Genomic DNA, 25,841 nt, shown 5'->3' on the forward strand with positions numbered 1-25,841 from the left:
AGCACTGAAAACGAAATGCATTCCATATCTAGACAGAAAGCAGCCTAATATAATGCAGTGACTGGCAAACAGTGGAGTAAATAATTCAAAACAAGGGGCTAAAGAAGGCAACTTTCCTTTAGTTTTGCATCTGAGCTACTTACACTGTGTGTGTGTTAGAGCGATCCTGGGATTCGCTCACAAAAAGTTCCTGGCGAGCTGCCTACCCAGCCCCACAATACTCTATTCAGCTTTAGTGTGATTCATAACATTTTTCATCACAAAGACAATTACTGCTAGTCAAAGTGTTACTTTGTCAACAACAACAAAAGGCTTATAAAAATGGTGGCTGTTACTATCCAGTAAAATTACAAATAATTGGTAACAAACTATTGTAGCATCAAAATAAAACCAAACTAAAACTCCTGATTTAGAATTCCAGTCAATCGTACTTAAAGCAGAGTCAGGCTGGTGTATAAAATCTTTCCTTTCAGTATTGTGAGGGGCCTGCTGGAATGCCCTGCCCTGGAGCTTACCCAAAGCTCATCTCCAAAAATATCAGCCTGGAGATGTTCCATTCACTCAGGAACTTGCTAAGGTATCTTCATCTTCCAACTCACAGTGACTGAAAGTTATACAGGAGACGTACTTTGCTCTCCAGTCTAGGGGAGTGAATAGTGCACTGCAAGAGGTAAACAAGTGCTTCTTGAGAATCCCTTATTTCCTCTTAATCACTGCACCTAAGGTTTTTGGAAGAGCTCTTCCCTGTTATGTTCAAATACCAGGGAAACAAGTAAACTGTTTTAACAACTTCATGGTTTTCAAAGACAATACAGGGTAAGTCCAAGGCCAAGACCTCATTAGGACCAATAACCCCAAATCAGCACATTAATCCTTAACCCAGTGCTGAGCAGCATACTCTTAGACCTGGACTACTCTTAGGCCTGGACTACACCTAAAAAAAACTTAGGTCATCCTAGCTACCTCACTCAGGGTTAGTTAAGTCAACCTAACCCCTGTAAAGAATTCTTCGTTGACCTAGCTACTGCCTCTCGAGGGGATGAATTTGCTACAGTGATGGAAAAAACCCTTCAGTCACTGTAAGGTGTGTACACAGCAGCCGTTACCATCACACAAATATTAAGTGTAAATTTAAATTGCAAGTAATTACTGACCAATGGGAGAAAAGCTACGTGATGTAAAACTACAATTTTAGATACATTTTTACAAGACACAAAAAGCCCCCTGCTCTTCCACTTATAATAGAAATAACTCTACAGAAATGATGAAACCTGGATAAGGCTAAGATTTAGTCACGGGTATTTTTGGTAAAAGGTCATGGACAGGTCACAGGCATTAAATAAAAATTCACCCCCCATAACCTGTCCATGACTTCTACCAAAAATACCCATGACTAAATCTCTATTTTTGGTGCCCTGGGGCTCTGGAGGGGACCTGTGCTGGGGGCTGACTGCCCCCCAGCTGCTGGTCCCAGGGATCATTCTCTGGCCAGCCTCCAAATGCCCAAGGGCAGCTGCTCCAACTGCCCTGGGACTGCTGCTGCTGCTCGAGCGGTCCCCAAGGCACTCCCCGGGACTGCTGCTCAGACACTCCCCAGAGCCAGCCACACCAGATGCTGTCCCTGTGACCAGCTGCCCGGGGCCTCCCAAGCAACGGCTGATGCAGCTGGGCCAGGAACCGCTGAATCAGCTGGCCCTGGGGGTGCTCCAGCAGCAGCCAGTGCAGCTAACTGTGGGGCACCCAAGCAGATGGCCCGGCTGTTCTAGCAGCCCTGAAGTCAGCCACATCAGCCACTGCGGAAGTCACGGAGGTCGCAGAATCCATGACTTCCGCGACCTCTGTGAAAGAACCACAGCCTTAAAGATGAACAATGTGATTTATCACCGGTGAACTAGCCTGTAGCCACTAGAAGTCTACATATATTTGACACTGTTTTGGAACAGATGTGAAACAACCCCAAAGGCAAATGCTATTAGCAACAACTTGGCAGGGCCCCTTGAAAGAAACATCTTCACTAAAAGATAGCCATCCAGTTCTGATTCACTTTCATAACACTGCCTAACATAACTCACTGCAGTTCTCAAGCATGACAGGCCACTAAAATCCTGCTCATTGAACATAAAATAGTAGGAAGGCACTTAAATGACCAGTTGCGAGTTTCTTTGTCCACTAAGGGCTAACATTTCCCTTTTTACAACACCAGATGACCAACTAAACACTAAACATTAAAGTCCATTCTTTCCACAGTAAAGTAAATACAAGAGGGCCCAGGACACAGACACATGAGCGGAGAGCAGAGACAGTGATCTAAAACAAAGGTTTCTTTTTACTTTAGATTTCATCGCCTCCCTCCACCACTCCCACATTCATTACTAATCCAGAGGCAATAATGTAGGCTTGGTCTACACTGCCAACTCATGTCCATATAATTTGTCACTCTCGGGTGGGGAAAATCCACACTCCGGAGCAACATAATTATACCAACCTAATTCCTGGTATACACGGCACCATGTCAACAGGAGGGTTTCTCCCCTCCACACAGCTACCACTTCTCAGGGAGATGGAGTGCCTACACCGACAGGAGAACTCTCCCATCAGCATAGGGAGTGTCTTCACTGAGTGGGGCAGATGCACTGCTGCAGAACTGTAGGTGTGGACAAGCCCTTAATGAAGGCTAGACTGACAATGCTTTGGTTCTTATCAAAATAAGGACACTTTCCTCCACTAGACAGTCATGGATTATCTGTTCATGAATGAATTTCTGCCAGTAAAGAACAAAAACCAGCCTGCAAATGAATCATTAATATACCTTTTAGCTTCCTGTTCAGTATTTCAGATCTTTTTCCTCCTCTTCTGTGTATTAAGCCAATGGGACAGTCAACTATCTTGTCAGCTCAGTAGACATTCAAGACCCAAGTGCTCTTCTCCCAGATCTTCTGCCCCCTATAGAGGAAGATATTGCCCGCTCATCACATGATATAAAACTGACACAATTCATAATCTGACAGTTAATAACTCTCCCAAAAGCCCACAGAAAATATAAAAAGTAACAACTTGAGACGTTTTAATCCTTTGAAAACTCAAGGGGAGCATTCAATTAAAATAAAAAATTAGGACACATCTTAAAGGCATTCAAAATCTCCATAGATCTATCTATAATAGGTTTCTTTGCTATGAGTGCATATATTCCAGTACTAAAACGCTCTTCCAGCTAAAACTGTTTAATCCCAAAAAGGAAAGGATAAGTAATTTAAAGACCACAGGCTTCCATTTAATGGGTCATGCCTCTGTTCACCAGACCTACTTTCCAATTTCTAGTCATCTAAAAAAACCCCAACAGCTAACATTTTCATCTTTTCAACAAGACTTTGGGATGCCTTTTAAAAAGAATTAATCTGAAGTGTCGTAGCCCTCCATTTGTAGTGGATGCCACACATTTCTCTTTCCAAGTTATTAAAAGCTCGGATTCTGCAATCAGATCCACATGGACTGAACATGTGTGCCTGTGAGGAGCCTCACTGACTTCAACAAGGCTCTGCGTGGGTTAAAATGGTCTATCTGTGCAGCTCCAAATGGAAGATCAGGAACAATGTGAGTACCTGAGTGATCCGTATTTCCATTAGTCCTTTTTATCTATATTGTATAAATATTAATAGCCAAAACACAAGCCACTGAGGCTGTACAAGTTATCTTCAGTGGTGCTTATTTGTGCAAACTCTGCCTGTCCTTCTCTAAAACACCCAGAAGTCTTTTACAAAGTTATTTCCTTTAAAAACAAAAACAAACGGGACAGACATAACTTTATAACCAGTATCCCCACAGCTTTGTAATTTCACATTTTCCTAGTGAATTTCAGAATGGAAATAATGTAAATAAGGAGGCTTAATTTAATTCTTCCATTAGAAAAGCAAGAACGTGGCTTTACTCCATGTTGAGTTCCTGCCTGCTCCTTAACACACACAGAACATAAACCCATTTTATTCACCCTTTTTAGTATAGATTTTAAAAGTTGCATTTTTATAGCCAGGCTCACTTCCTCCTCACAAAAGAATGAATTCTTACTCCCTTTCAAAGTACTTCAGGTTGAGTTTTTGCCACCCATGTTTTTCCACGCAGCAAGTGAATTAGCTGGCTCAGCAGTCTAGAGCTGCACCACTACATGCTGCCACAACGGAGATCACAGGTCAGAGTCCTCACTCTGCAAAATGTCAGGAGACAACATGCCTAACCTAGGGGTGGACCATGAAGCAGGGAGCCAGTTCCCTGAATTATTTTTAATGAACTCCTCTGGGCTGTCACAGGCAGTGCTCTGAATGGCATTGATAGGCTGCAGACAAAACCACTTCTAACCCTCCAAAGAGAGAGGGTGATATATGCCCTTAGGAAGGGAGATGTGAGGGGATCCTCAAAGACCTCATAATATGTATTGCAGCCAAGTTACTGCACAACTCCAGTACCCTGTGCTTTAACAATGTGACCAGAACATGCTTCTTTAAGCCTTACACATATCAAAGTGTTACTGGAAAAACTGTTACACCCGGGCTGATTTTGAACCAGAACACACTAAGACAACAAGCTCTTCCTCTACCACATTAAGCTAGTGTTTGGAAAGCACTGTGAAATACTACTGTACCTCATAAACAGAGACGAAGTGCTAAGTATTACACACAACATCCAATCAATGCCATGAGGATGTTCTGTGGCTCGGGAGGACAGACTGGTAAGGGTCACAGTTTCACTCATCCATACAGACCAACTGGGGCAAGGTTTGAATGGTCCCTTCGGCAGAAATAATGATCTGAAAAGACTGATATGAGGATAAATAGTGGATTCTGAGCAAGACATGACAGACTAGAGAGAAATCTTCAAAAAAGAACATAACTCCATTTTTAAGTGGTTAGACAGGTACATCGCTTTACTAACCCAACGTTAAGAAGCACAAAGCAGTTCATGCAAGGCCACCTGCAAACGTTAGTGCTTTTAATACAGCTCTAACACAATATTCAACGAGGCATTAGAAGAGTTTAGACTACAGCAGCCAAGCGGACTATCGCCAGCTTCCATAGACTTATAATACAAACAGAGGCAGGAAATGAGATGGCCACAAGGTAGAAATAAGTTTAGTGCCAAAAGAGAACGTCAGTGGGAATTAACTGTGAGGGAGCAAACAGACAGCAAGGCTACAGTTAGAGTGAATGGGCAACACTGTAGTCCTGGCACAATAGCAGCCTTGAGCTTCACAACCTCTGACCCCCAACCACTGGCTGGTGGAACAGAAGGGTTTTATACCGTAGTTGATTTGACTCTACCCTGTTTTCTAATCAGAGGATGACACTTGGTCCCAGGAAGTGGATGCCCAAGCCTGCCCAGTCATTAAAATTAGGAAGTGTCTCTTCTGTATGTGGAACCACATACCCTGGTTATTCCAATCTGAAAAGGAGAAAAGAGAGCAGACTTGATGGGAAACTCTGACCGCAATACTCTACAGCTGCCACTGGGGACTTTGTGTCTCTATTCACCTGCTCTGCATGATTCCCACACACCAAACTACATCTTTCAAAACATGAACGTCTACAACTAGGACATACATGACTGGACTGCAGTATCCCAGCAACACCAGTTGTGTCACCATGTGAATTCTGGCTCTTCGAGTATGGGAACAGTATCCCTTGAAGAGGGTTCTTCAGCAGGGGATGCTAAAAAATTAATTTAATTAGGAAAAAAAATAATAGTTATACTAGAGCTGCTGCTACGGAAGAATGAGTCAGCCAACTTAAAGGGCATGCCCTTCACGTCCCTGAAACACCCAAAGTCTAGCCAGCTAACACTGGGACCTGGCTCAGCAGAAGCAATTATCCTCAGGTTGCAGAAAAAATTAGAATTTTACCTCCCAGGTAACAAGTTGTCTCCTGTCACATCCATATACCAAAAGATACGGCCATTCATATGACACTCACTGAGAGGCTGACACCTGGGGACAAGAACTGAGAAGCCAATTCAAAATCTCAGTTCCTTGAACGATGGAAGACGAACTGCTCTCATTTTCCAGGTGAATAGGGGCAGTAACACCAAGGTTGGCTTCTTCCAGTCCAGCACTACTGTTAATACAGGTCTAAAATGAAGCCAAATGGCAGGTTTGGTCTGAACTGAAGTAGAGAATGGGTTAATCCAGAAAGGAAAAAACACCTGTTTACTAGTGACAGTAAGATATTAAGTCTCTAAAACACACCAGTATATATTTTACAAGCACTTTTCACAATGTGCTATTTTTCCTATACACATTAAATCCATGTAAACTGAGCCATAAATATTCAATAATTAGATGCTACTCTTTTTCAGCAGTATTAAGTGTTTGGGAGATCTGATTAAAAACTGTGATTAAGATGGACTAAAATACAGGAAGTATCCCACAGCAGAAAAAAAAAGTTTGTCAGTACAGGATTAAACATGGAAGTGTCAGAAATTGAGAGGTCAGTATTTTCTTTCCATCTGCTCTCCTTTCCCACTGCCATTCCCCATTTAAGAACAGGAGACTGACTCTCCTGCTCCTAACCTTGCTCGCAGACAATGCACAGAACTGCCAACTTCAACTGCTAAACGGAGGATGCAAAGCTCAGTCCAAATTAATAGATGGTGCGGAGAGAAGAGGACAATTCCTATTGCACATGTTTTTCCAAACTCTGTATCCTATAAAAGTTAGCTGAAGTAATTACATATCCAACAGTTACAATGATTATCATGGAATAAAAAAAAAATATATTGTCAAGCAGCAAAAGCGACATGTTGAACGGAAGAGGGCTGCCATTAATATGAATTTTTCCAGGGGGAGGCAAATTCATGCATCAGAAAGATCTGACATTTATGTTGTGACAGGATGAAGGTTTGCAACCCCTAGCAGGACTTAATATTTCTCAGTCTTGCAGAATGTGGAATTACACCATCAAGAATGTAATAATTTTAGATGATCAAAAGCCCAAAGGAGAAAGTAAAGGCAAAGAGCAAATGCCTAGACAGGCTTAATACAATTCAAGTAATATTACTTTGTTTCTTTGCACTACCTTCCCTTCAAGATGCTCAGAGCACATTACTAAAGTTAATTAAACCAGCAAACCCATTTGATAAGCAAGTGTTATTTTCCTAGATTGTAGATTAGCCTGAGGCACAGAAGATAACTAGATTTTGAAAAAGAACTGCATGTACAATATACTGCACATGACGGTGATACTTCCAGTTCTCCCACTATGACACCTCTTACTGAAGCTCAGTTTTCCCTGTCTGTAAATCAAGGATAGTACAAACCAGATAACTGGCAGTTCGCGCTCACAATTATTCCGTTTCATGCACAAACAGTAGCTTCTGCCCAAGTAATCATACAGACGGCTTTTTGTCAAAACCAGGCAACTTCTCTAAAGTCACACAAACTGTCAGTGGCAGAGCTGGAAGATAATGCAGGAGTCCTAATGCCCAGTACTCTGCCATAACCACTAAATGACATTGGCTCTGGTATGAGAGAATGAAAGCTAAGAGTCTGGGTCCCCAATACAAGCCCAATGCTGGTCACTAGCCAAGGGGAACAGACTATTACCTGGGTGCAATAGGTAGGGTGGCATTTACTGCTGAAGATGGTGCTGTGGGTAATGCTGCTGCTGGAGGGTGAGGAAGACAAATCCCCGGTGAAGGGATAATTAGGGAACAGAGACTCTTAACAGCTAGAAAGAGAAATTACTTATTGTGTCATCAGTCATTCCCCCTGCGGCCAATACAAGGATTCGCTTTTCTACAATTTCCAGAGTTCTGTCCAATCTGGTTTGAAATGTCATAAGCAATGGGACTTCCATGTTCCACAGCAACACAGCTCACTGGCAAGGAGTTTTCACTGTAATTCAGTCTATTTTTTTCTCCCATTGCTTCTAGTCATACTCCCAATGTGGTACTCTTTAAATATTCATAGGCTTTTATGTCCCTAACCTTAGTCATCTCTTAGTCAAGCTATGAAGAATTAGTTCTTTTAACTTTTTCCTTATGAGTCAACCCCTACAGCCTCAATCATTTTTGTTGCTCTACTTAGAGCTCCCTGAAATTTTCCACTCTCTCTGGTAATGTAACCAGACAGTAGCACAGAAGCTATCACACAAGAGTCACATGGAGCCTCCCTGCTCGCTGCACTATGATATTATGCCTGTGCAGCCTAGTACTAGGATGTCCTGTTTTGGCTGCTATATGTCACTCCAAACTGATGTCGAGTTTGCAGTTCACTCTCCCCTTTAATCTCTCTTCAGGTTTCTGCATCCCATTGAATGTGCACACTGACAGTTACTTTCCTTCTCCTCAACTCCAAGAAGAAGCCTATCTTCCTGTTATTTCTTGCCTACGTATCCAGAGCCTCTTTAATACTTCTCTATCCTCTCAACGTAGTATTAGCTGCAAATTTCATTAGTGGACCCTTCACTCCTGCCAAGTTATTAATGAAGACGTTAGTGAAGGACAGACCTAACACAGCACACACACACACACCCCTGCCCTGGCTCCACAGACTGCCGTCGAGCATCGCTCTCTGTTCACAGGCTATTAGCCAGTTTCCAGCGCTCACCACAGCCTCCTGCCGGGCTGGCCGGACTTGGCTTGCAGATAAAGTGTCACACGATCACATAGGATTCTGCTGGGAAAACAGCACATGGGCTCGGCTCGCCCGGCAGGGTTACCTGCCCCCCGCTGCTGAGGCTCCCCCTGGAGATGCTCAGTGATGGGAGAGGAGCCGAGGGCAGCTCCCTGCTCCAGGTGACCCCCCGCCGGAAGAAGGGCTGGCCCCGGGGAGGGGGGGCGGATCCTCCTGCCTCAGGGAACGGGACAGGGCATGAGGGGTCCCCGCTGCGGGCTCACAGCCGGGGGACGCCGCGCCAGGCAGGCCCCCGGCTGAGGCAGCACACGCGGGGGAAGTCTCTGCTCCAGGGGCTGCCGGGGGCCCGCACTCACCCTGATCCAGCTGCGGCTTCTTCACCCGGCGCGTCCGGCTCCTGCTGGGCACGAGCCAACCCAGAACTGGAGGGAGGCGGGCAATTCTCGCCCACTCCACCTACCGGAAGTGACCGATGATTTCATCACTTCCTTCGCGCCTCCCGGAAGTTGTCCTCTCACATCACTTCCGCTCAGGCCGGAAAATTCGTGTTCGATTTTTTTCCCCTTTATATGTAATATTCCTTCCCGTTGGCCGTTGATGACGTTTCAAGGAGGTGCTACATCCCGGATTAAATAATTTGCGATTGAGATGTATGTGCCTGACGTCATAGGCAGGCGACGATTGCTGGGGGAAAGTTGCCGGAAGCGCCTGAGGCTCGCGCGTGGTGGGTAGGTAGCAGCGGCTCGTTGGTGCGAACGGAAGGCGGGTCTCAGGTGAGGTGACACAGCTTCCTGTTCCCTCGCCCCGGGGGCACTGGGCCTGGACGGGAAGTGGAGCAGAGCGGCCTCATCTCCATGTAAGGCCCCTTTCCGGGGGGCGGCCCCGGCATCTCCCCAGCGTGTGCGGGGGCATGAGGCACTGACAGGCTGAACGTATAGTGGTGACTCTGGTATCCGGGGCCCGTGGGACACCGGGAGATGGGAGCAGGGTTGCCAACTTCTATCAGCACAAAACTGAAAACCCGACCCTCTCTTACTCCGTTGTCCCTGTTTCGGTGGCTCGCTCTCCCCCACCCTCCATCACTTTCACTGGGCTGGAGGTTGGAGTGCGAGGGAGGTGAGAGCTCTAAATAGGGGTGCGAGCTCTGGGATGGAGCCAGAAATGAGGGTATCAGGGTGCGGGAAGGGGGCTCCTGGCTGGGACAGGGGGTTGGGGTGAGGGCTCCGGCTGGGAATGCAGGCTCTGGGGACGAGGGATTAGGGGTGCGGGAAGGGGACTCCTGACTGGGGCTGAGGGATTGGAAATGTAGGAGGGGGCTTTGGGTTGGGGTGTGGGAGGAGTAAGGGCTCTGGGCTGGGGGTGTTTGGGGTGCAGATGGGGGCTCCAGACTGGAGGGTGGGGCTGAGGGATTCGGTGTGCATGCAGGGTCTGTGGGTTGAGGCAAGGGTTTGCGGTGTAGGGGAGGTAAGGGCTCTGGGCTGGGGGTAGAGATAAGGGGTTCAGGGTGTGAGAGGGGGCTCTGAGCTGGGGTTACAGCCTCGACTGCAGAAGGGGCTCTGGGTTTGGGGGGGGGGGGCTTAGGCTGGGCTGCAGGAGAGGGCTTGGGTTTACCTCAGATTGCTCCTCGTTAGCAGTGCAGCAGGGCTAAGGCTGGCTGGCTGCCTGCCTGCCTGTCCTGGGGCACTATGCTGCACCCTGGAAGCAGCCAGCAGGTTCAGCTCCTGTTGGGGGACAGGAGGCTTTGCAACATGACCTGCTCTCACCTGCAGGCACACCCCCCCCCCCACCGCTTCCATTTGCTGCAGAGCCAGTGTTTGGGATGGGGGCAGCGCATGGACTCTCATGGCCCCCCACGTAGGAGCCGCACCTGCTGGCTGCTTCTGGGGCACAGAGTGGTGCCCCAGGACAGGTAGGACTAGCTAGCTGTTCTTTCTCTAATCACTAGATCTGTTTATATAGCATGGTCTGGACTGAGGGGAAACTGTACACACAATGCACTGGAACTTGGATAGAGAGAAACTTTCCTTATATTGAAGGAGAACAAAATATCTCAAATTGTGACACTGGATCATAAAGTGTAGAGAGTGATTCTGGTTATATTGAATGTTCTGTGGAGCAAGAAACATGACCTCACTATAAAACTTTCTGGGCTCCAGATCTTTATAGTCTGTTGCAGCTTTTCCCCATTGCCTACTAAAGCAAATAATGCTTTCTAGCCATGAATCATAGAATATCAGGCTTGGAAGGGACCTCAGGAGGTCATCTAGTCCAACCCCCTGCTCAAAGCAGGACCAATCCCCAGACAGATTTTTGCCCCAGATCCGTGAATGGCCCCCTTGAGGATTGAGCTCACAACCTGGGGTTTAGGAGGCTAATGCTCAAACCACTGAGCTATCCCTCTCCCCCTAAGCCTCAAATACAGTTGATTCGGGTGTTTTTTTTTACATTTCCTCAAGTAAAGCAAGATTTTGGCTGCAGAATTTCTTTCTAACAATGCATTTCCTGGGGATGACTGCTCCATTCAACACTATTGCCAACGAAGCAAACTGAGAAAAAAGCAAAACATAGTTCATGTCTGGTGTCCACTGAACTGTGACACTAGAATTTGCTATTTATGAACCACTTAGCATCATACTACTGTGAGGCTTGCCTGCCCACAATGACCTAACTTTCAGTGGTGCTGAGCACTGCAGCTCTTGTTAATTTAAAGTATAGTTGTCGATGCTGGGCCTCTCCAGAGATCAGAAGAGAGGCAGAATATGGTTTCATGTTTATCTCACTAGCACCAGCTCCAATCTGTTCTGTAAATATTTACTAAGTATATGCAAGTAAACTTTTTCTTGAATTACCAGCTCTATAAATGCCACATGGAATCCAGAAGTTGATCTGAGTTCCTTCTGGCTTGTGCCTCATCAGCAATGAGGATTTTGGAATCAGAACTTAACACTTTTGTTGATGTGTGACTAAGAATAATCTGAGGCACTAGAGAAGGCAGATAGGGAGAACAGACGTTCCCAGTCTCATAGTACATGAAAATGGAATAGTTTCTCCACCTATGAATGTCCCTTTGTTTCTCAGTGATAAAGAACTGTCATGATCCCAGAAAGCTAAAAAAAACCCTTAAGATATTATAAAATGTTAACATGTTATACATTCTCACCTGGATGAGTATCCTCTAATAGGAAGCCGTGGGGACTAGGATTCAGGAGACCTGCCTTCTGATAACTGCAGCGTCCCATGCTGTATGGTGGTGCTCCAATGAAAGGTGTAATGTAAAATGAAAAGATTATCTTAATAAAACATATCCTAACATCTCTTTTGTTTTAGTCAATCTCCCACTATGGATTCTCTCTTTAAACCGGGTGTCCTCAGCATAATTGCAGGAGTCGCATGTGGAGTGTGCCTGGGCTGGGGCATTCGTGGGCGATTCTTTAGACCATCCAGAGCCAAAATGCCTGTGTTTGCAAATGAGCTGGGGAATGAAGCCAGTATCATGGGAGAGTCTGGAGAATACAAGATGGTGCTGATAGTCCGTAATGACTTAAAGATGGGAAAGGGTAAAGTAGCAGCACAATGTTCTCATGCTGCAGTTTCTGCCTACAAGCAAGTTCAACGAAGAAATCCTGAGCTGCTTAAACAGTGGGAGTATTGTGGACAGCCAAAAGTGGTTCTCAAAGCCCCTAATGAAGAGGCGCTAGTTCAACTCCTTGTTGATGCTAAACAGCTGGGACTGACTGTGAGTATAATCCAAGATGCAGGTCGTACTCAGATAGCACCAGGCTCCCGGACTGTACTAGGGATCGGACCAGGACCAGCTGATGTAGTGGATAAAGTTTCTGGCCATCTCAGACTCTTCTAAGATGAAGAACGAGCCTGAGTTTTATTGGAGCAATTGTATCCTTCAGCACCAAAGTAGTAATGGGGATAAAATCCAAGCTGTTTTCATTTCTATGGTTCTGCTTTAGTAAAATTAAAAAGCATGTCTATCTTTAGACCTTTTCTTGCCTAGTATGGTCACTTTGTTTCTCTTTAAATATCTAACTGCTGGGATCAGCACAATGAATTGCAAAGGAAGAGCAATCCTAAAATTCTCCTTTGGAGGGAGTGGAAGACAAATCCTGAATCAAACAGATGACACCTAAATGTCTGAGACCTAAAATGGTGCCTTTGAGGAGACTGCAGAAGTCCGGTAACCCTGGAACTGTACCATAGCTTACTTTTACAACCTAAAATACCACCTTATGTACTGCAACCATTTCAGCCATCTCTAGCATAAAATACAACTGTTAAATAGCATGCAACACCACTCTAAGACAAAGGGAAAAATCCAGTATCCAACAGAATTTGCAGGGGAAATGGTAGGTGGGTAAGATGTCACTACCCATGCTGAAAGAGCAAGCCTAACCTCACTATTCTTTGGAAGAGTACCGAGCAATGTTGGACGGTGGTAACTTGTTAGGAGCTTGACTTTAAGCTCAGTAAACCAGAGTGAAGAAAGGTTCTGAGACCAATTCAGCAGAGTTTCTTTCCTTTGCCACTAAGGTACTTAAACAGTCAGGTTCTCTTCTCAGTTCCACATACAAGGCAGCTGAAAAAAGAGGGAGGTTCTGATTTCCTTGGAGACTAGCATGTTGGAACAGGTCTGAGGTCACTGATTGCTTCCCTCCCCATCCAATATCTGGCTGTTGTGTTTTAGCTTGCCCTGTGCCACCAGGGCTAACTGCAAATTAAATGTTTTAGAAGAGTATCTGGAAAATAGCTCCCTTAATCGTTTGAGGTATGTACTTGGGGAGATGAAATAACAGTAGAGCTCTGAAACCATAACTGTGACCACGTTAGCAACTGTCTCTACATGAAACATTTATGCAATAAATCAACTGATGCAACATCATGTAATCAAATAAGACTGAAGCTCAACCCCAATTGCAGCCTTCTATCCTTGCCTTTAAGAAAATAGTGAAAAGCAACAGGTGGCCTTTGATGTAGGGTGCAAGCCATGTTATTGCACTATCCCCTGCTGGTTGGCTTGTGTAATGGTACTTGGATTGAAAGGAAATTGGAACCCTGCCAACTAGGTTAAGCCTCTCTCCACCATTCCTTGTATCATATCAGTACTAACTAGAAATTAATGTGAAAATTATTGGAAGGTGGATGTACCTTGCACCCCATTTCTCTCTTTGTTGAGGATTATTTTTTGACTCATTTCTTTGGGTTTGTTTTTACTAGGAAAAGTGGTCATGTGTAGGCTGGATTTAGCTAACTAAAACCAATCTCTTTGACTTTTTCCTGGTGTAGGTTAAGGGTAACACCTTTTGCCAGTCAAGTTGTAGCATAGGGTAGAACAGCCCCATAAAATGGAGCAAGAGGCATTCTACTGAATCTACACTAATGTAAAGGTTGAATTTTGTCCATGCTGTTAGAGCAGCAACCTGTGTTGTAGCTGATCATAGTTGATGACAAGGCTATGGTTATTGGGAAAACTGTCCTTTAGTGGTTAAATTTAATTCTTGAAAGTGAGGTCTTGGGGGAGAGTTAAGGTAATTGCTCATTGTTTAAAAGTCTCAGGAGGGGGGGGAAGCACAGCAGTGCTTTCTAAACAACCTAAATAAGAAGGGGGTGGAGAATGAGACAGTGGGTGAGTTTAGGCCAATCACTTTCTAAATTAGTGGCAGAGGTAAGAATAGGAGCTGTCTCCTGAGCCCTCACCCCAGTGCCATATCCCCTGCAGCATGGCACAAGGGGGTGGTTAGGAGATTGTTCTGGGTGGGGAAATGTATGGCTTAAATTCAGCCTAGCTAACCCAAAAGGTAATTGGTGTGGGTTTAAGGAAGACACTAAGTGACCTGCAGGGGGACTTTAGGGTTCTGATATTCAGAAACTAAGGCTACTGTTCTGCAAGCACAGAACTTGGAGGCACTGAACACAAGGCTATATTGCCAAGGCAGATAAGTTTGTGCTTAAGGCATTGATCTAAGCCTTTGTAAAAATGAGGAAAGCAATACTGACCTGTGTAAAGTGTTTTGAGATCTACCACTAAAAGTGCTCTAAGAACTAGAGATTACTTGGCAGTGGACAGGGAGCCTCCCTGATGTGGGCACAGAAGCCTTCCCTAGTTGATTAAAGATAACTTGCTGGAACTTCCCTTCACATTGAACCTACAGGGACAGAACATAGAGCACATGCAAAGTTTTTTCACAGAGCAGCATTGCCTAATAAGAGTTGCTTAGTAGGTCATAGAGCTAATGTGTTAAGATTATAGAAACCAAGAAGTTGCACCATCCTCTTACCCTAAGTTAATGCTGCTTCAACTAAATTAATTCAATCTTCATGGGTAGAGAGGAAGAAAAATACCCAAATACTTGTTTGAGTCAGCTTGTAACTAAATCTCAGCTCTGAACTGGGCCTTGATCCCCTTATCTAATATAGTCTATCTAGCCTGCTGTAATGATTGCTAGTTTTATGACCCTTGTCCCCGCTAAAATGTAGAAAGGGGACACTTGAGAAGGCCCCAGACCACAAGCTGTTGGAAGATACACACCTTCCTGTTGAGTGTATTTTGACTCTAGAGCAGCTCTCATCTGTTGTGGATTCAGCTCTAACTCTTAAGTTAGTTATGGCTGAAGAGCACCTGGTGTGGATACAAAATTTAAAAAGACAGAAGACAGACCTTGCTCAGGTAAAGCTCAAGTCTGGTTGAGAAGTGGCACAGGTAAAGCTATGGCAGGGTGCCTATAGCACAGGCAGGAATGGTTAAATTCTTTGACAGTACTTCAAAGCCAATAAATGCTTATTTCAGACATCAAACCAGAAAGACACCCAGCCCCTCAAGTGTAACTGACCCTACAGCTGGTAAAGAACTTGCATAAGCTGCTCTCACAAGAGAGCTGTGAGACAACCTGAATTCTTCCAGTTGTCCAAGTTAGAGTTTCAGTAGTGGTTACCAGAGGCCAGAAGCCATAATAGCATATAAAATCAACTTACTTGCAGTTTTTATTGTGATGTGAAGGTTTTAGTTTGCTTAGCAATAAGTTAAGCACAGCTTTAAAAACTGGAGTTGAAGATTGAGCACTACCTTCCATGGAAGGTAAAGGTAAGTTTCTCTTGTACAGGCACATCCATTCTTGTTAGGAGGGTGGTCTCTCCACTCCCTCACCCATGACATAATTGTCAATTCAGTTCATGTTTTACAGGCACATGTGCTTTATTCCTGAACCTGTCTTGGTACAGCAGATTGATGTAGTGGTTCTTCTAGTGACATTACATCGACTCACTCAAATAACAGCAGTTTAGAAACAAACTTTCTTCTGAAAGGTCTACATACCTATTTTGCAAATGAATAAGAACCAGATCAGCCTGTTTAATCAGGATTTTCACTGTTACCATATCCATTTGACAGGGGTAAGCTGGATAAATTTACTGGATGGTTCTAGAGACCACTAGTGGAAGGGAGGTGTTAGTTCAGCCTCAGTTGAGTGCAGTCCTGGTGTTCAGATGGAACCTTGTTCAGAGCAGAATGTACAAGCACCTGGCTTAGTGGGTCCTATTACCACAACAGTAATAAGGAACTGCCATAGGGCAGCTACAAGATGTACACACCAGTGGAACAAAGCAGAATCTGTAAATACATAAAATACTGAGACAGTTTTGGGAAAGCCTGTAGTTCCTATTGCTGGACTGTGGGCCATGGTTATGAAGTACCATAACTATGTTCCCTAGTTACTAATGGCTAGTTTTAACATGCAGTATAGTCATCTCAGGGAATTAGTTTAACAGTTTCCTTCCACTTCAAGGTTACAACTAAATGTGTAAGCTGTGTTCTGGGTGGTGGTTCTCCCCTTTGAAAAGCCCCAGGCTTAAACTTAAACTGAGAAAATTTGTTTAAAAAAGTGTCCCCTGTTGGTAGCTCAAGAGTAAGCTTATCTAGCCTCTGATTTACATAGTAAGGTAGAGTTTGTCAGATTAAAGCAGCAGAACCAAGGTTTAATATCATGCCCTCACCACATGGCGCAAAACAGGAAGAGAAAAAAAAATAGTTTCCCTCCCAGTCAGATGTTTTACTTCCCTAGGTTTTAAGAACCCTCTGTACACCAAAAATGGGTACAAGTTTACTCTTTCATTACTTGCTCTGCTCTTCATGATCACCTAGGAGTTAAGAAAGGCTACCCAAACCCTTGAGATGGTCTGATTTGTCATGACAATTTGAAGCAGTCTAGCTTTACAGCTCCACTAAATCGAGTCTGATCATCTACAGCTATCTAGCCAGTACACTAGTTGGGCAAGCTTCCAGCTTTGGCAAAATTAGCTCATCTGTACATTTTAGATAGAGGGGACCCAACCAAGCCTCTTGGTGCCCCTGCCATAAACGGAATACAAATTAGATTGCCTGCAGAGCACTCCTCACCCCACATTTCTGGGAAAGGTCCACCTCCACAGCAGCCCATGTAACCATGGCTTAGCACTCCACAGGTCAAGATGAGTCATTTTGGAGTAGAAAAATGAATTCTAGGCTGAGGATCCCTTTCAGAGAATGCTGTACTGCCAGCTCCTCTACTCCAAACAAAGCTAGTCAGCTGTGATAAGGAGATGGAATTGTGACAGTATGGCATTAGGGAAAGTTGTCTCAAGTAGCAAGACGCAATGCATGCAGTGCTTATACGTCACAACCACGTTCGGGGGTGGCTCTATGCCATCCCAAGCACAGCAGACAGGCTGCCTTGGGCAGCTTGCCTGCTGGTCCCACGGATTCAGCGTACCCGCCACCGAATCCGTGGACTTCCTGCAGGCAAGCGACTGACTGCAGGAAGGCTGCCTGACTGCCACCCTCGCAGGGACTGGCAGGGCACTCCCACACTGGTGCCTGGAGCTGCTGCTGACCACCTTAAATGCAATTTAGAAATCAAAGTAGATGCAGATTATGTAGTACTGCTGACATGTGCCACCACTGAACCACTTAATAGATGGGCTGCTGCATTCTGCACCAGTTTAAGTTTTCAGATAGACTCAAGACGCAGTCCCCTGTAGAACATTGTAACAACTTAGTCTTAAAGTGACAGACCTGATTCATCAAAATGAAAGTGATAAGGAAAAAGCAAGGGAGTGGAGCACACTTAGATTTAAAATTTGTTTCAGTAGAAGCTGGTTTTAACAAAATTTGTAATCAGCAGCTATGATATTAATTGTGCTATAGCTGAAATAGAAATGCTAAGTTTTCAGGAATTGATTTGGTATGGGTATCAGTGCCTCTAACAGATGCATTAAATTACATACTCAAATATGACAGTATTCAGCATTGTCAAACATTTAAGTCAATTTTATTTGAAGCTAAATATATTAAGGCAACTTAACATACCTAAAACATGATTTGTCAATTTAACTGAAACAGACTACAACTCTAAAGTATCTCCCAGTCAAGATGCTGTAGCTGACCACATGTAGCCAACTTTTGAAAAGTGCTGTCTGGTATAGTCCTCGCTATAGGAAAAGCATTAATACATATTTACCGCATAATCCATCAGTGCAAGACACTTTCCAATAGTCTCCAGTCTCACAATTTGTTTTGCTAAGATGATGGCCCCTCCTTTAACCTAGGAATGCTGTCTGAACTGGGGCCCCTGACACCAAGTGAACCATTGAGAGCAACCATTCCAGTAGATAGTTTTGAAGAGAAAAGAGATACACAAGTGAAAACCACCACTATACAGGATGTCCACAGTCCAGTAATTTATTTTTAAATTTGAGTAATTTCAAATTGCACAGACAAAACTGAACAGCAATATTTTGTTTGAATTCTCTCTTCTGTACACTCAAAACAGTGATCTAAAACACCACAATATCCAACATACACAAACCTCAGGGCAGGGTTAGTAAATACACAAATTGGAATCATGGTGCTCTGTTCCCAAATGGAATGATCCCACAAAAAAGCACAGGATACAGCACAAACGTAAGGTCATCTGTTACATATGGAGTGAGCAAAAAACACTAGCATTTCTGTAAGCAAAAACTGGAAAACCTGCATAGGTTAAGGGAAATTTTACTCATTTTTAAAGATCAGGCAAGGTTGTCCATATGCATTTTTTAATCATTTTAAGAGCTATGCAATCCAGAGTAGGATATGCTGATTAGTGTTGTCTGTCATTGGCAGTCTTGCAAGTTCAAATACAAATCTCTGCTTTAGCATTTTCTTTGAATATACAGTGAGACTTAAATGCATTTAGATAGACAGTACATATTGTAAGCTGCTCACATACACTAAACGCAAGATTCAATATTGAGTTTCTTAACACTACAGAGTGCAAATTGCAATCTCCGCAACAGCCTGTTTTAATGTTAAGAAGCAGTCCTGCAAAAAAGAAAGCCGACTTGAACAAAAACAAGCTATTCCTCTTTTCAAAGTAAAATCTAAATGACATGGAATGTGAAAAAAGATTGAACATAGGTGTGATCCAAACAGTTTGTGCTAGAAACCCATAGTCCTTCATGAAATAAAGGTTACAAGAACACAAGGCAAAATGCTTGCTTTTCTCTGAGTTGAAGCTGGGAGGGACGGTGGAATTTCAATAAGAAAATATGCTAGCTCCAGCTTGATTTGCACTGCACCTTACATGGTGTACCCGAAACCAGGCTGAGGCTGCCCATATGGAGGTGCGGTGTAGCCATAGCCAAAAGGTGCCTGTGGGGGAACTGCAACACTGGGTCCTGCTGTCAACATTAGTTGTGGCTGACCTGAAAATAGGAAGAGCAAAATTATTTATAACTATTTCAGTCTGCTCTAGCTACTAAAGTTTGCCTCATTTCTACTCTTTCCCAGGAACTGTAGAAAAGATGTACAATAATTCATTTACAATAATGCTGATAAAATACATTTAGGGAATGAGATTACCTGCAGAGGTCAGGCTATTTCTGACCACCTCAACATTTTACAGAGTCCTTGGTAATCTACCTTCCCTTGCTTTTGAGTTTTCTATAAGCGAGGCAGAACATAAAGGAGGTATCCTCTAGAGATCTAAGGAAGTACATGGATTTAGATACTTTGCTTTAGTTTTTAGAAGCTACTTGTAGCATCTATTGCAGGAGATGGAATGGCAAGTAAGTTTGCTTCCCTATGATGCAGTGAGCTGTTTATCCACCTTAGGGCTGGGGGTCGATGTAAGATACGCAACTTCAGCTACAGGAATAGCATAGCTGAAGTCGACATCTTATTTTGACGTCCCTCCCATCCTCATAGTGCAGGATCAACAGCTGCGGCTCCCCCATCAACTCCGCTTCTGCCTCTTGCCCTGGACAAGTTCCAGAGTCTATGGGAGCATGTTCAGGGATCGATTTATTGCATCTAGATGAGACGCAATGTATCGATAGCTGATCCAGCGGGTAGCGTGGACATACCCTACACAATGTCCTAGCCCAGTCCCTCTAATCCCTGATCAGTTTGGATTAGTCTTGATCATGCATTCTTTAGGTCATGGACTGTTTATATAGTGGCTCACCACAATCAGGCCCCAGCCTAAAATTTACACCCAAGTGCTGTAACAGCCTTCTGTGTACTCCCACTTTGTCAATTTTACTGCAAAACCAACTAAGTAGTGAGGAAGGCAATAGTGTATACTCTAGGGACTTTGAGGCATCTTCTAGATACTCACAGTAGCTCAGGATTCTGGTCCCAGAACTGTTTCTGGCTAGGTTCTCTTGAAAAAGTTCTTTATGTTCCAATTTTAGAGAATTATCACAAGTTTAGGGATTAATAGTATGTGTCTATGTAGAAGTCCACCCAAGACTGTCTATAGTTATTGCCACAGATCAGAGTCTGAATCAACCCTCCCACAGCAGAGCAAAGTTTGATACTTGTGTTCTTTTTTGCTTCACAGAAGGTTTATTCATATGGTAGTGCCCAAAGACCAAGCAAAAATAGGACCCCATTGTGCAAGGCACTGCACAGAGGGACAAACATTCTTTTGTCCAAAAGACTTACAATTAAAAATAGCTGCACATGTGGGAGGATGTTATGCTATAATAGCAAGTTAACAATGTTAAGGTGGCAATTGTTACTTTTTAGTTGGGGTGGATTCAGTTAGGAAGGGGGGGGGATTAGCTAAAACATGGAGAGTGGGGAGGGAGGCACTAAAGGGGAGACAGGTGTGGAATGAAGCTGAAGCAACATGTACTTCTCCAGATTTCTAACCCCCTGGAGTATGGTTAATATTTACCTTTGGTAAGAGTTCCTTGACTGTGTTGGGGTGTGTGATTTGAGAGGGCTATGCAATCTTCAGCCAGCCTCCTACAAGGGCAGTGAAGCACCACAAACTGCTAGATTCCTTCCAAAGCAGACTTGGCAGAGTTAAGTGTAGAATTTAGACACTGCTGGTCAGACTACAGTCTCAAACCAGCACCACCCTGCTTAATTAGGTGAAGCTTCCCAGTTTCAGGGCTAGTTCTTTGATACAGGTAGGGAGAAATGGGTTGTCAGTATAAACACATTGACCTTTGGAAGGAATATCAATACCAATGTTTAGTGCATAATTGTATATCTGGACATTAATGCACCGATTATTAATAGCGATAAGTGAATCAAAAGAAATGTTACCATAAACAATAGGTTGTGTTTCTGTAGCTTGCTCCTCTTCCTTTCTCAGCGACTCTGAGGCATCCAGTTTATCCACCTGGAAATATGAAAGCCCAAAAATTAAATGACCACCTCTCTATAGAAAAGAGATACTTATCTTTTCTGGCAGAGACGTGGAAAAGCCTTCACGTACATTAACCACTCTCAAGGAAAGACCACTGCTTACAAATTCAAAGAAGCAATGTTGGTACTGCTGCAGTCAAGTTTGTCTCAGCATTTCCATGAGAGGCCCCTTGAAGGATTTACAGGACAGCTGTAAAAGCTCACACCAGGCTGAAATTTGGCATGCAAATTTTTCCCAGCCTGGAGAAACCAATTAGTTTTTTTTAATCCTTGACCATGTTTAAAATACTGTAAGGAAAGTTCACTAGAGTCATTTTAGTGCTCCAGCAGCTTTAGACTGTAGAGAGAAAGTTCGTCAATCTAGTGTGATAACATAAGATCGTTCAACTTGGTACACACACACACACACACACACCCCTCAAGAGTGTGCAGCAACTGATAGATCAGTTCATTCACAATAACTAACCCTTGAATTAGACAAACATCTCCAGGTCTAGAATTTCTATTAAGAGAAAATTCTTACAAGGGCACAGAATAGTTTATGAATATCAACAGTATCAGTCCACATCTGACATTTCACTTGAGCATTAAGAGGTTAGTTTCACTAACAGCCCTAGGGAAAAAGTCAGTCTGTTCACTCATGCAGTTTGACTTAAACAAAGTCAAGACTATGGGGCAAGTTCTTCAGAACCATGCTGCAGAGAGCAGAATATCAGAGCCTAGGTGCACAAATGCCCAGCTCCCACTGTATTTACACATGGAGGACAGACTAAGTCAGATGTGTGGATCAGAGAAATGATTTGGGGCAAAGAACAGTGTTTTCACCCTGATCATGTTAGGGTGATTGAAGACTAGTTAGGTGCACGCTAAGATCTAGTGTATTTGTTATTAGCTAGCTAGTCTTCCTCCTCTCTTCCCCGTCCCCCCGAATAGAAACTATAGCTTTGTAATGGGAAATTGCTTATATTTAACTATTTGATACCACTTTATTAGGAGTCCTCTAGCTGCTATATATACTCATAATAGCTACCACAGAGACAGACAAACTTCATCTTTGGTATCATGCGTAGAAGACTTATGAAAGTTACTATTTGCAGTTATACTAAGGTGGTGTCATAGTGCCAGTACTTTCCTCCTTAAGTATTTACAACTCAAAGGAACACAACCCACAGATGTCAAATCTGCCATCTTTAAAAGAGATGACATTTTTGTCCTTGATATTAAGCAGAGTTCTGAGAAGGTCATTTCCCTAGTTGGTACTCCAAAACTTTGATGCATGCTAGACGTCCATGAGACCATTTAAAAAAAAAGTGTGCACTCAGTTTGGCAAAAGAACTAGCATCGGTTGTAAACATTCTGAAGCAAGCCGTCCTTCATCCAGAGAAGGAACCAACTACATTTATGGAGTCTAATGGTTTTATGAATCCACATTCACTTGTGACCCAAGTTACCAGGCCACAGTTCATGCATAGAATAGACTTCAGAAATACAGGTATTGGCATTTGAGAGTTGTAGCATCTTTCGCTCAAACATCAGGGGTGAGTAGCAGAATCTTGTTTTGAGACATTAGCAAAACACCTCACTGAAGAAAGTCGGTTGTCAAGTTAGATTCAGAAGAGAAGGAATGCCATTAAAAATCTTAAATTGCACTCAACATTAAGTCTGTTTCAAGAATAAAATGGGATTAACTAGAATAGCTGGGAATATTGGAATGCTCAAGCATAGATCCAGATAGGCGCTGCATAGGATAGTGGGGTATTTTGCAGTAGCAGCAACAGCTAAGCAGAAAGTTTCAGGTTTCCATATATTTGGCTAACTCCTAGCCCAGAATATTCTGTTTGAAGTCTCTAATGTTTGCCTTTCCTTTATCTGACCTGGTTTAGATGCCTCCTTAAAAAACGAGCTTTATTATGAACACGAGCTTGTTAAAGGTCTGAAGACAGTGATCCTTATACACCACTTGATTAAGCATCACTGGCTTCAGTGCCCTGTTACAGTGCTTTAGTAAAGTAATAAAATTGCATTAAAAAGGCTTTTCCACAAAGACTGCAATAAGCTGCAGAGGAAAAGTAGTAACATGCGTTCAATGTTATTTTGGTGTTATGTGTGGATGAAAAAGAGGCAAGAGTACTGAAGCAAGTAGTGAGATCTGAAGATGATTGCCACACAGGCTCCCCCCAAAAAAGCCACACGCAGCCCACAGCAAATGCTTTGTAGCTCCAGGAATAGTGGGATGTAATTGCAATGACTGTTGTACATGCTCAGTTTAATAATGCAGACACTGCAGTTCAATTACCTTTTTTCCACACACACGCTTTCTTACTGCCTCACTTACTAGCTGCTGAAGGACTTCACGTGATGCATTTTACTCAGGTTAGCCTTGAGTTCTAGTGGTGACTAAGATGGATGTATAAACACAGCAGAAGGTAGTTTGTACTGAATTAGTCTTCAAGCCACTTACATAAGCTTGCTTGCCCTTTGCCCAACCACATTTGACAGACAAATGTTACACGAACTATGCCAGCATGGCTCATGTTCCATGGAAAATTGGGAGTGGGTATAGGGTACAGAAAACAGATGGACAGAAGCTTTGGAATCTGCCCTCAGGCTGGGCATAATTGAGCAGTAATAGGCAAGTGCCAGAGAGGCATCAAAAGAGTTCAAGTTTTAGCATTACCACTGTTTCAAGGTTTCTTTTAAGAAAGGTAGCAAGAGGTTGGGCTTTTAAGAAGCTGAAGAGCCCTGAAGGCAGTCTTCACTTGTAGCTGAGCAAAAGTGTGTCACAAGAAGTGTAAATAAACCTTAAGCTATTGTAGCAAGTCTTAAGTTACTGCATGGAAACTGACTAGCACCATAAGAACTGGAAACCTGAAGAAACATGAGGAAAAGTCTCTTCTGAAGCAGCTAGTATCTATTCTGCCTACTGTCAGCACACACATTACTAAGAATGAATAAATCAGAGTGGATCACAGTCCTTGTAAGTTTGCAAAAATTGCTGCTAAAGAATAATGTGCATAACTTCAGTGTTAAGCTAGAGTCTCTGGCTGGAGTTGGAATAGCTTTAGCTACTGCTTTTTGTGGAGGAAGTAGCTATTATCAATTCCTGCTGTTTGTACAGTCCATTTCTTCTGCACAGTATTGGTCAATATTAGTATCTTTAAATTAGTACTCTGACTGTGATCCAACTGATCAGCCTTCTGCCCTTCCTGAAGAGAGTCTAGTAGCCGATTAGTAGCAAGTGTATCTACTTTTGTCCTACAGTTCTAACTATTGTAGTTAATCTGCAGAGGCTTTAGTGAGATTGTTGGGGAAAAAAGCAGTAGCAGCAGTGTAGTAAAGGTAGAAAGGAAAAAAACTCATGCAGTTTCTTTAGACTTAGTCCTCCAGACTTAAAGATGGAAAAGAATCAACTTTCACCTTTTCCTTTATTCCATCAACCTGCAAAGGAATTCAGAAGTGCAGCTTAGAAAAAAATCAAATTCCATATGTAGCGTATAACGGTAGAATTAGCAACATAAGAATCAGGGAAGAAACAGTTAAATTGATAAGATACAAGAGACCAAAAAAAGTAAACAAACTAAACACCAGAAGTATCTGCTTCAGAAAGCCAACTGTGGTTTGTATTGGTTACTAGTACTTATTGACTGATAAGTCAAACTAAATACACAATAAGGTAAATCCTTTTACAACATTTATACTAGAGGTTTAATATATGCACTGACAGTTGTAATTCAAGACTAGCACACTCAAGTTAACATTGATATTAGTTTTGACAGATGTCAAAGTATCCTATAACCACTAATAAGATACATTTGAAAGTTGTTTCTAAAGCACTAACACCAGTTGCTTTCTGCCAAAAATTCTCTGCACTAGTTTGACTCTGCAACAAGTAGCTCTAGAATAGCCATAAACACACACATGAACATTAACAGGCAAATCCTGTGTGCAATGAAATATGTTTTAATCACTCAAAATAAGATTACCTAGTAGTCCCTAGCTGCAGAAACTTTATCATAAAAATTCAGGAGTCCAAAGAATAAGATGTATGGAAAGTGATTGACAAAAATGCTCTAAGGCAGTGTAGCTGAAGTTGTCCAAGAAAAGTCCTGTGACACTGAAATTGAAAACACTACTAAAAGTGAAAAGGTGCTACTGTTAAATAGCCTATGGCTTTTTCTGGAGGTTTATGCACACATGAAGTAAAGCCCCAGAGGAAAAAAAATTCTTATATAGTCTGTCAGATTTATCTGGAGAGTCCTGCTGGAAGGAAAGCATCCTGAAAATAAAAGGAGTTTCTTCAAACAGAAGAGCAAGCAAGAGTGAAAAAGGCTAGTTAAAACTAGAGTTGAGTGTCTTATGGAACTAGAACCATACATGTCCTTGAATATATGTTCAAGTAGTCTGCTTCATAACACTTAAATTTGAGATTCACCCCAAAATGACTCTAGATTGAGAGGATTACAATTTGTCATTGTATTTCAATTCACTGTATCCTTTGACTATTCAAGTAAATTGCTCAGCTATCCAAAACTATTTTTCACT

The 25,841-nt window shown here is 43.1% G+C and overlaps 3 protein-coding genes across 8 annotated transcripts in view; 1 reads left to right on the top strand and 2 right to left on the bottom strand.

Moving 5' to 3' along the window:
- Positions 1–9,072, bottom strand: part of VMP1 (vacuole membrane protein 1) — an 85,714-nt gene extending 76,642 nt beyond the window's left edge. The window contains exons 1-2 of one of the 3 annotated variants that reach the window (XM_032784948.2): positions 8,974–9,072; positions 2,810–2,943 (exon numbers count right to left, since the gene is read on the bottom strand). The gene's annotated coding sequence lies outside the window, so the exon portion shown is untranslated. Of the gene's footprint in view, positions 1–2,809; positions 2,944–8,590; positions 8,775–8,973 lie in introns of those variants that run through there. The other 2 variants (XM_032784949.2, XM_032784951.2) reach the window with 2 other exon arrangements.
- A 52-nt stretch (positions 9,073–9,124) lies between these two features.
- Positions 9,125–12,615, top strand: PTRH2 (peptidyl-tRNA hydrolase 2). Of its 4 annotated transcripts, none has more exons than XM_032784953.2 (3): positions 9,125–9,390; positions 10,423–10,526; positions 11,945–12,615. In XM_032784953.2, exons 2-3 carry the CDS (start codon positions 10,450–10,452, stop codon positions 12,474–12,476), a joined length of 609 nt encoding a protein of 202 aa, XP_032640844.1. In that variant the 5' UTR covers positions 9,125–9,390; positions 10,423–10,449; the 3' UTR covers positions 12,477–12,615. The 4 variants fall into 4 exon arrangements, with proteins under 4 accessions (XP_032640844.1, XP_032640843.1, XP_032640846.1 ...); XM_032784954.2 differs by having other exon boundaries at positions 9,272–9,345; XM_032784952.2 differs by lacking the exon at positions 10,423–10,526 and having other exon boundaries at positions 9,125–9,345.
- Positions 12,616–18,322: 5,707 nt separating this feature from the next.
- CLTC (clathrin heavy chain) overlaps positions 18,323–25,841 on the bottom strand; it is a 50,464-nt gene continuing 42,945 nt past the window's right edge. The window contains exons 31-32 of the mRNA XM_032784941.2: positions 21,198–21,273; positions 18,323–19,342 (exon numbers count right to left, since the gene is read on the bottom strand). Of these exons, the coding sequence (XP_032640832.1) occupies positions 19,218–19,342; positions 21,198–21,273 (201 nt within the window). The 3' untranslated portion in view covers positions 18,323–19,217. The remainder of the gene's footprint in view (positions 19,343–21,197; positions 21,274–25,841) is intronic.

This window comes from Chelonoidis abingdonii, chromosome 20, assembly GCF_003597395.2.
Source record: "Chelonoidis abingdonii isolate Lonesome George chromosome 20, CheloAbing_2.0, whole genome shotgun sequence".
NCBI classification, from domain to species: Eukaryota; Metazoa; Chordata; order Testudines; family Testudinidae; genus Chelonoidis; species Chelonoidis abingdonii.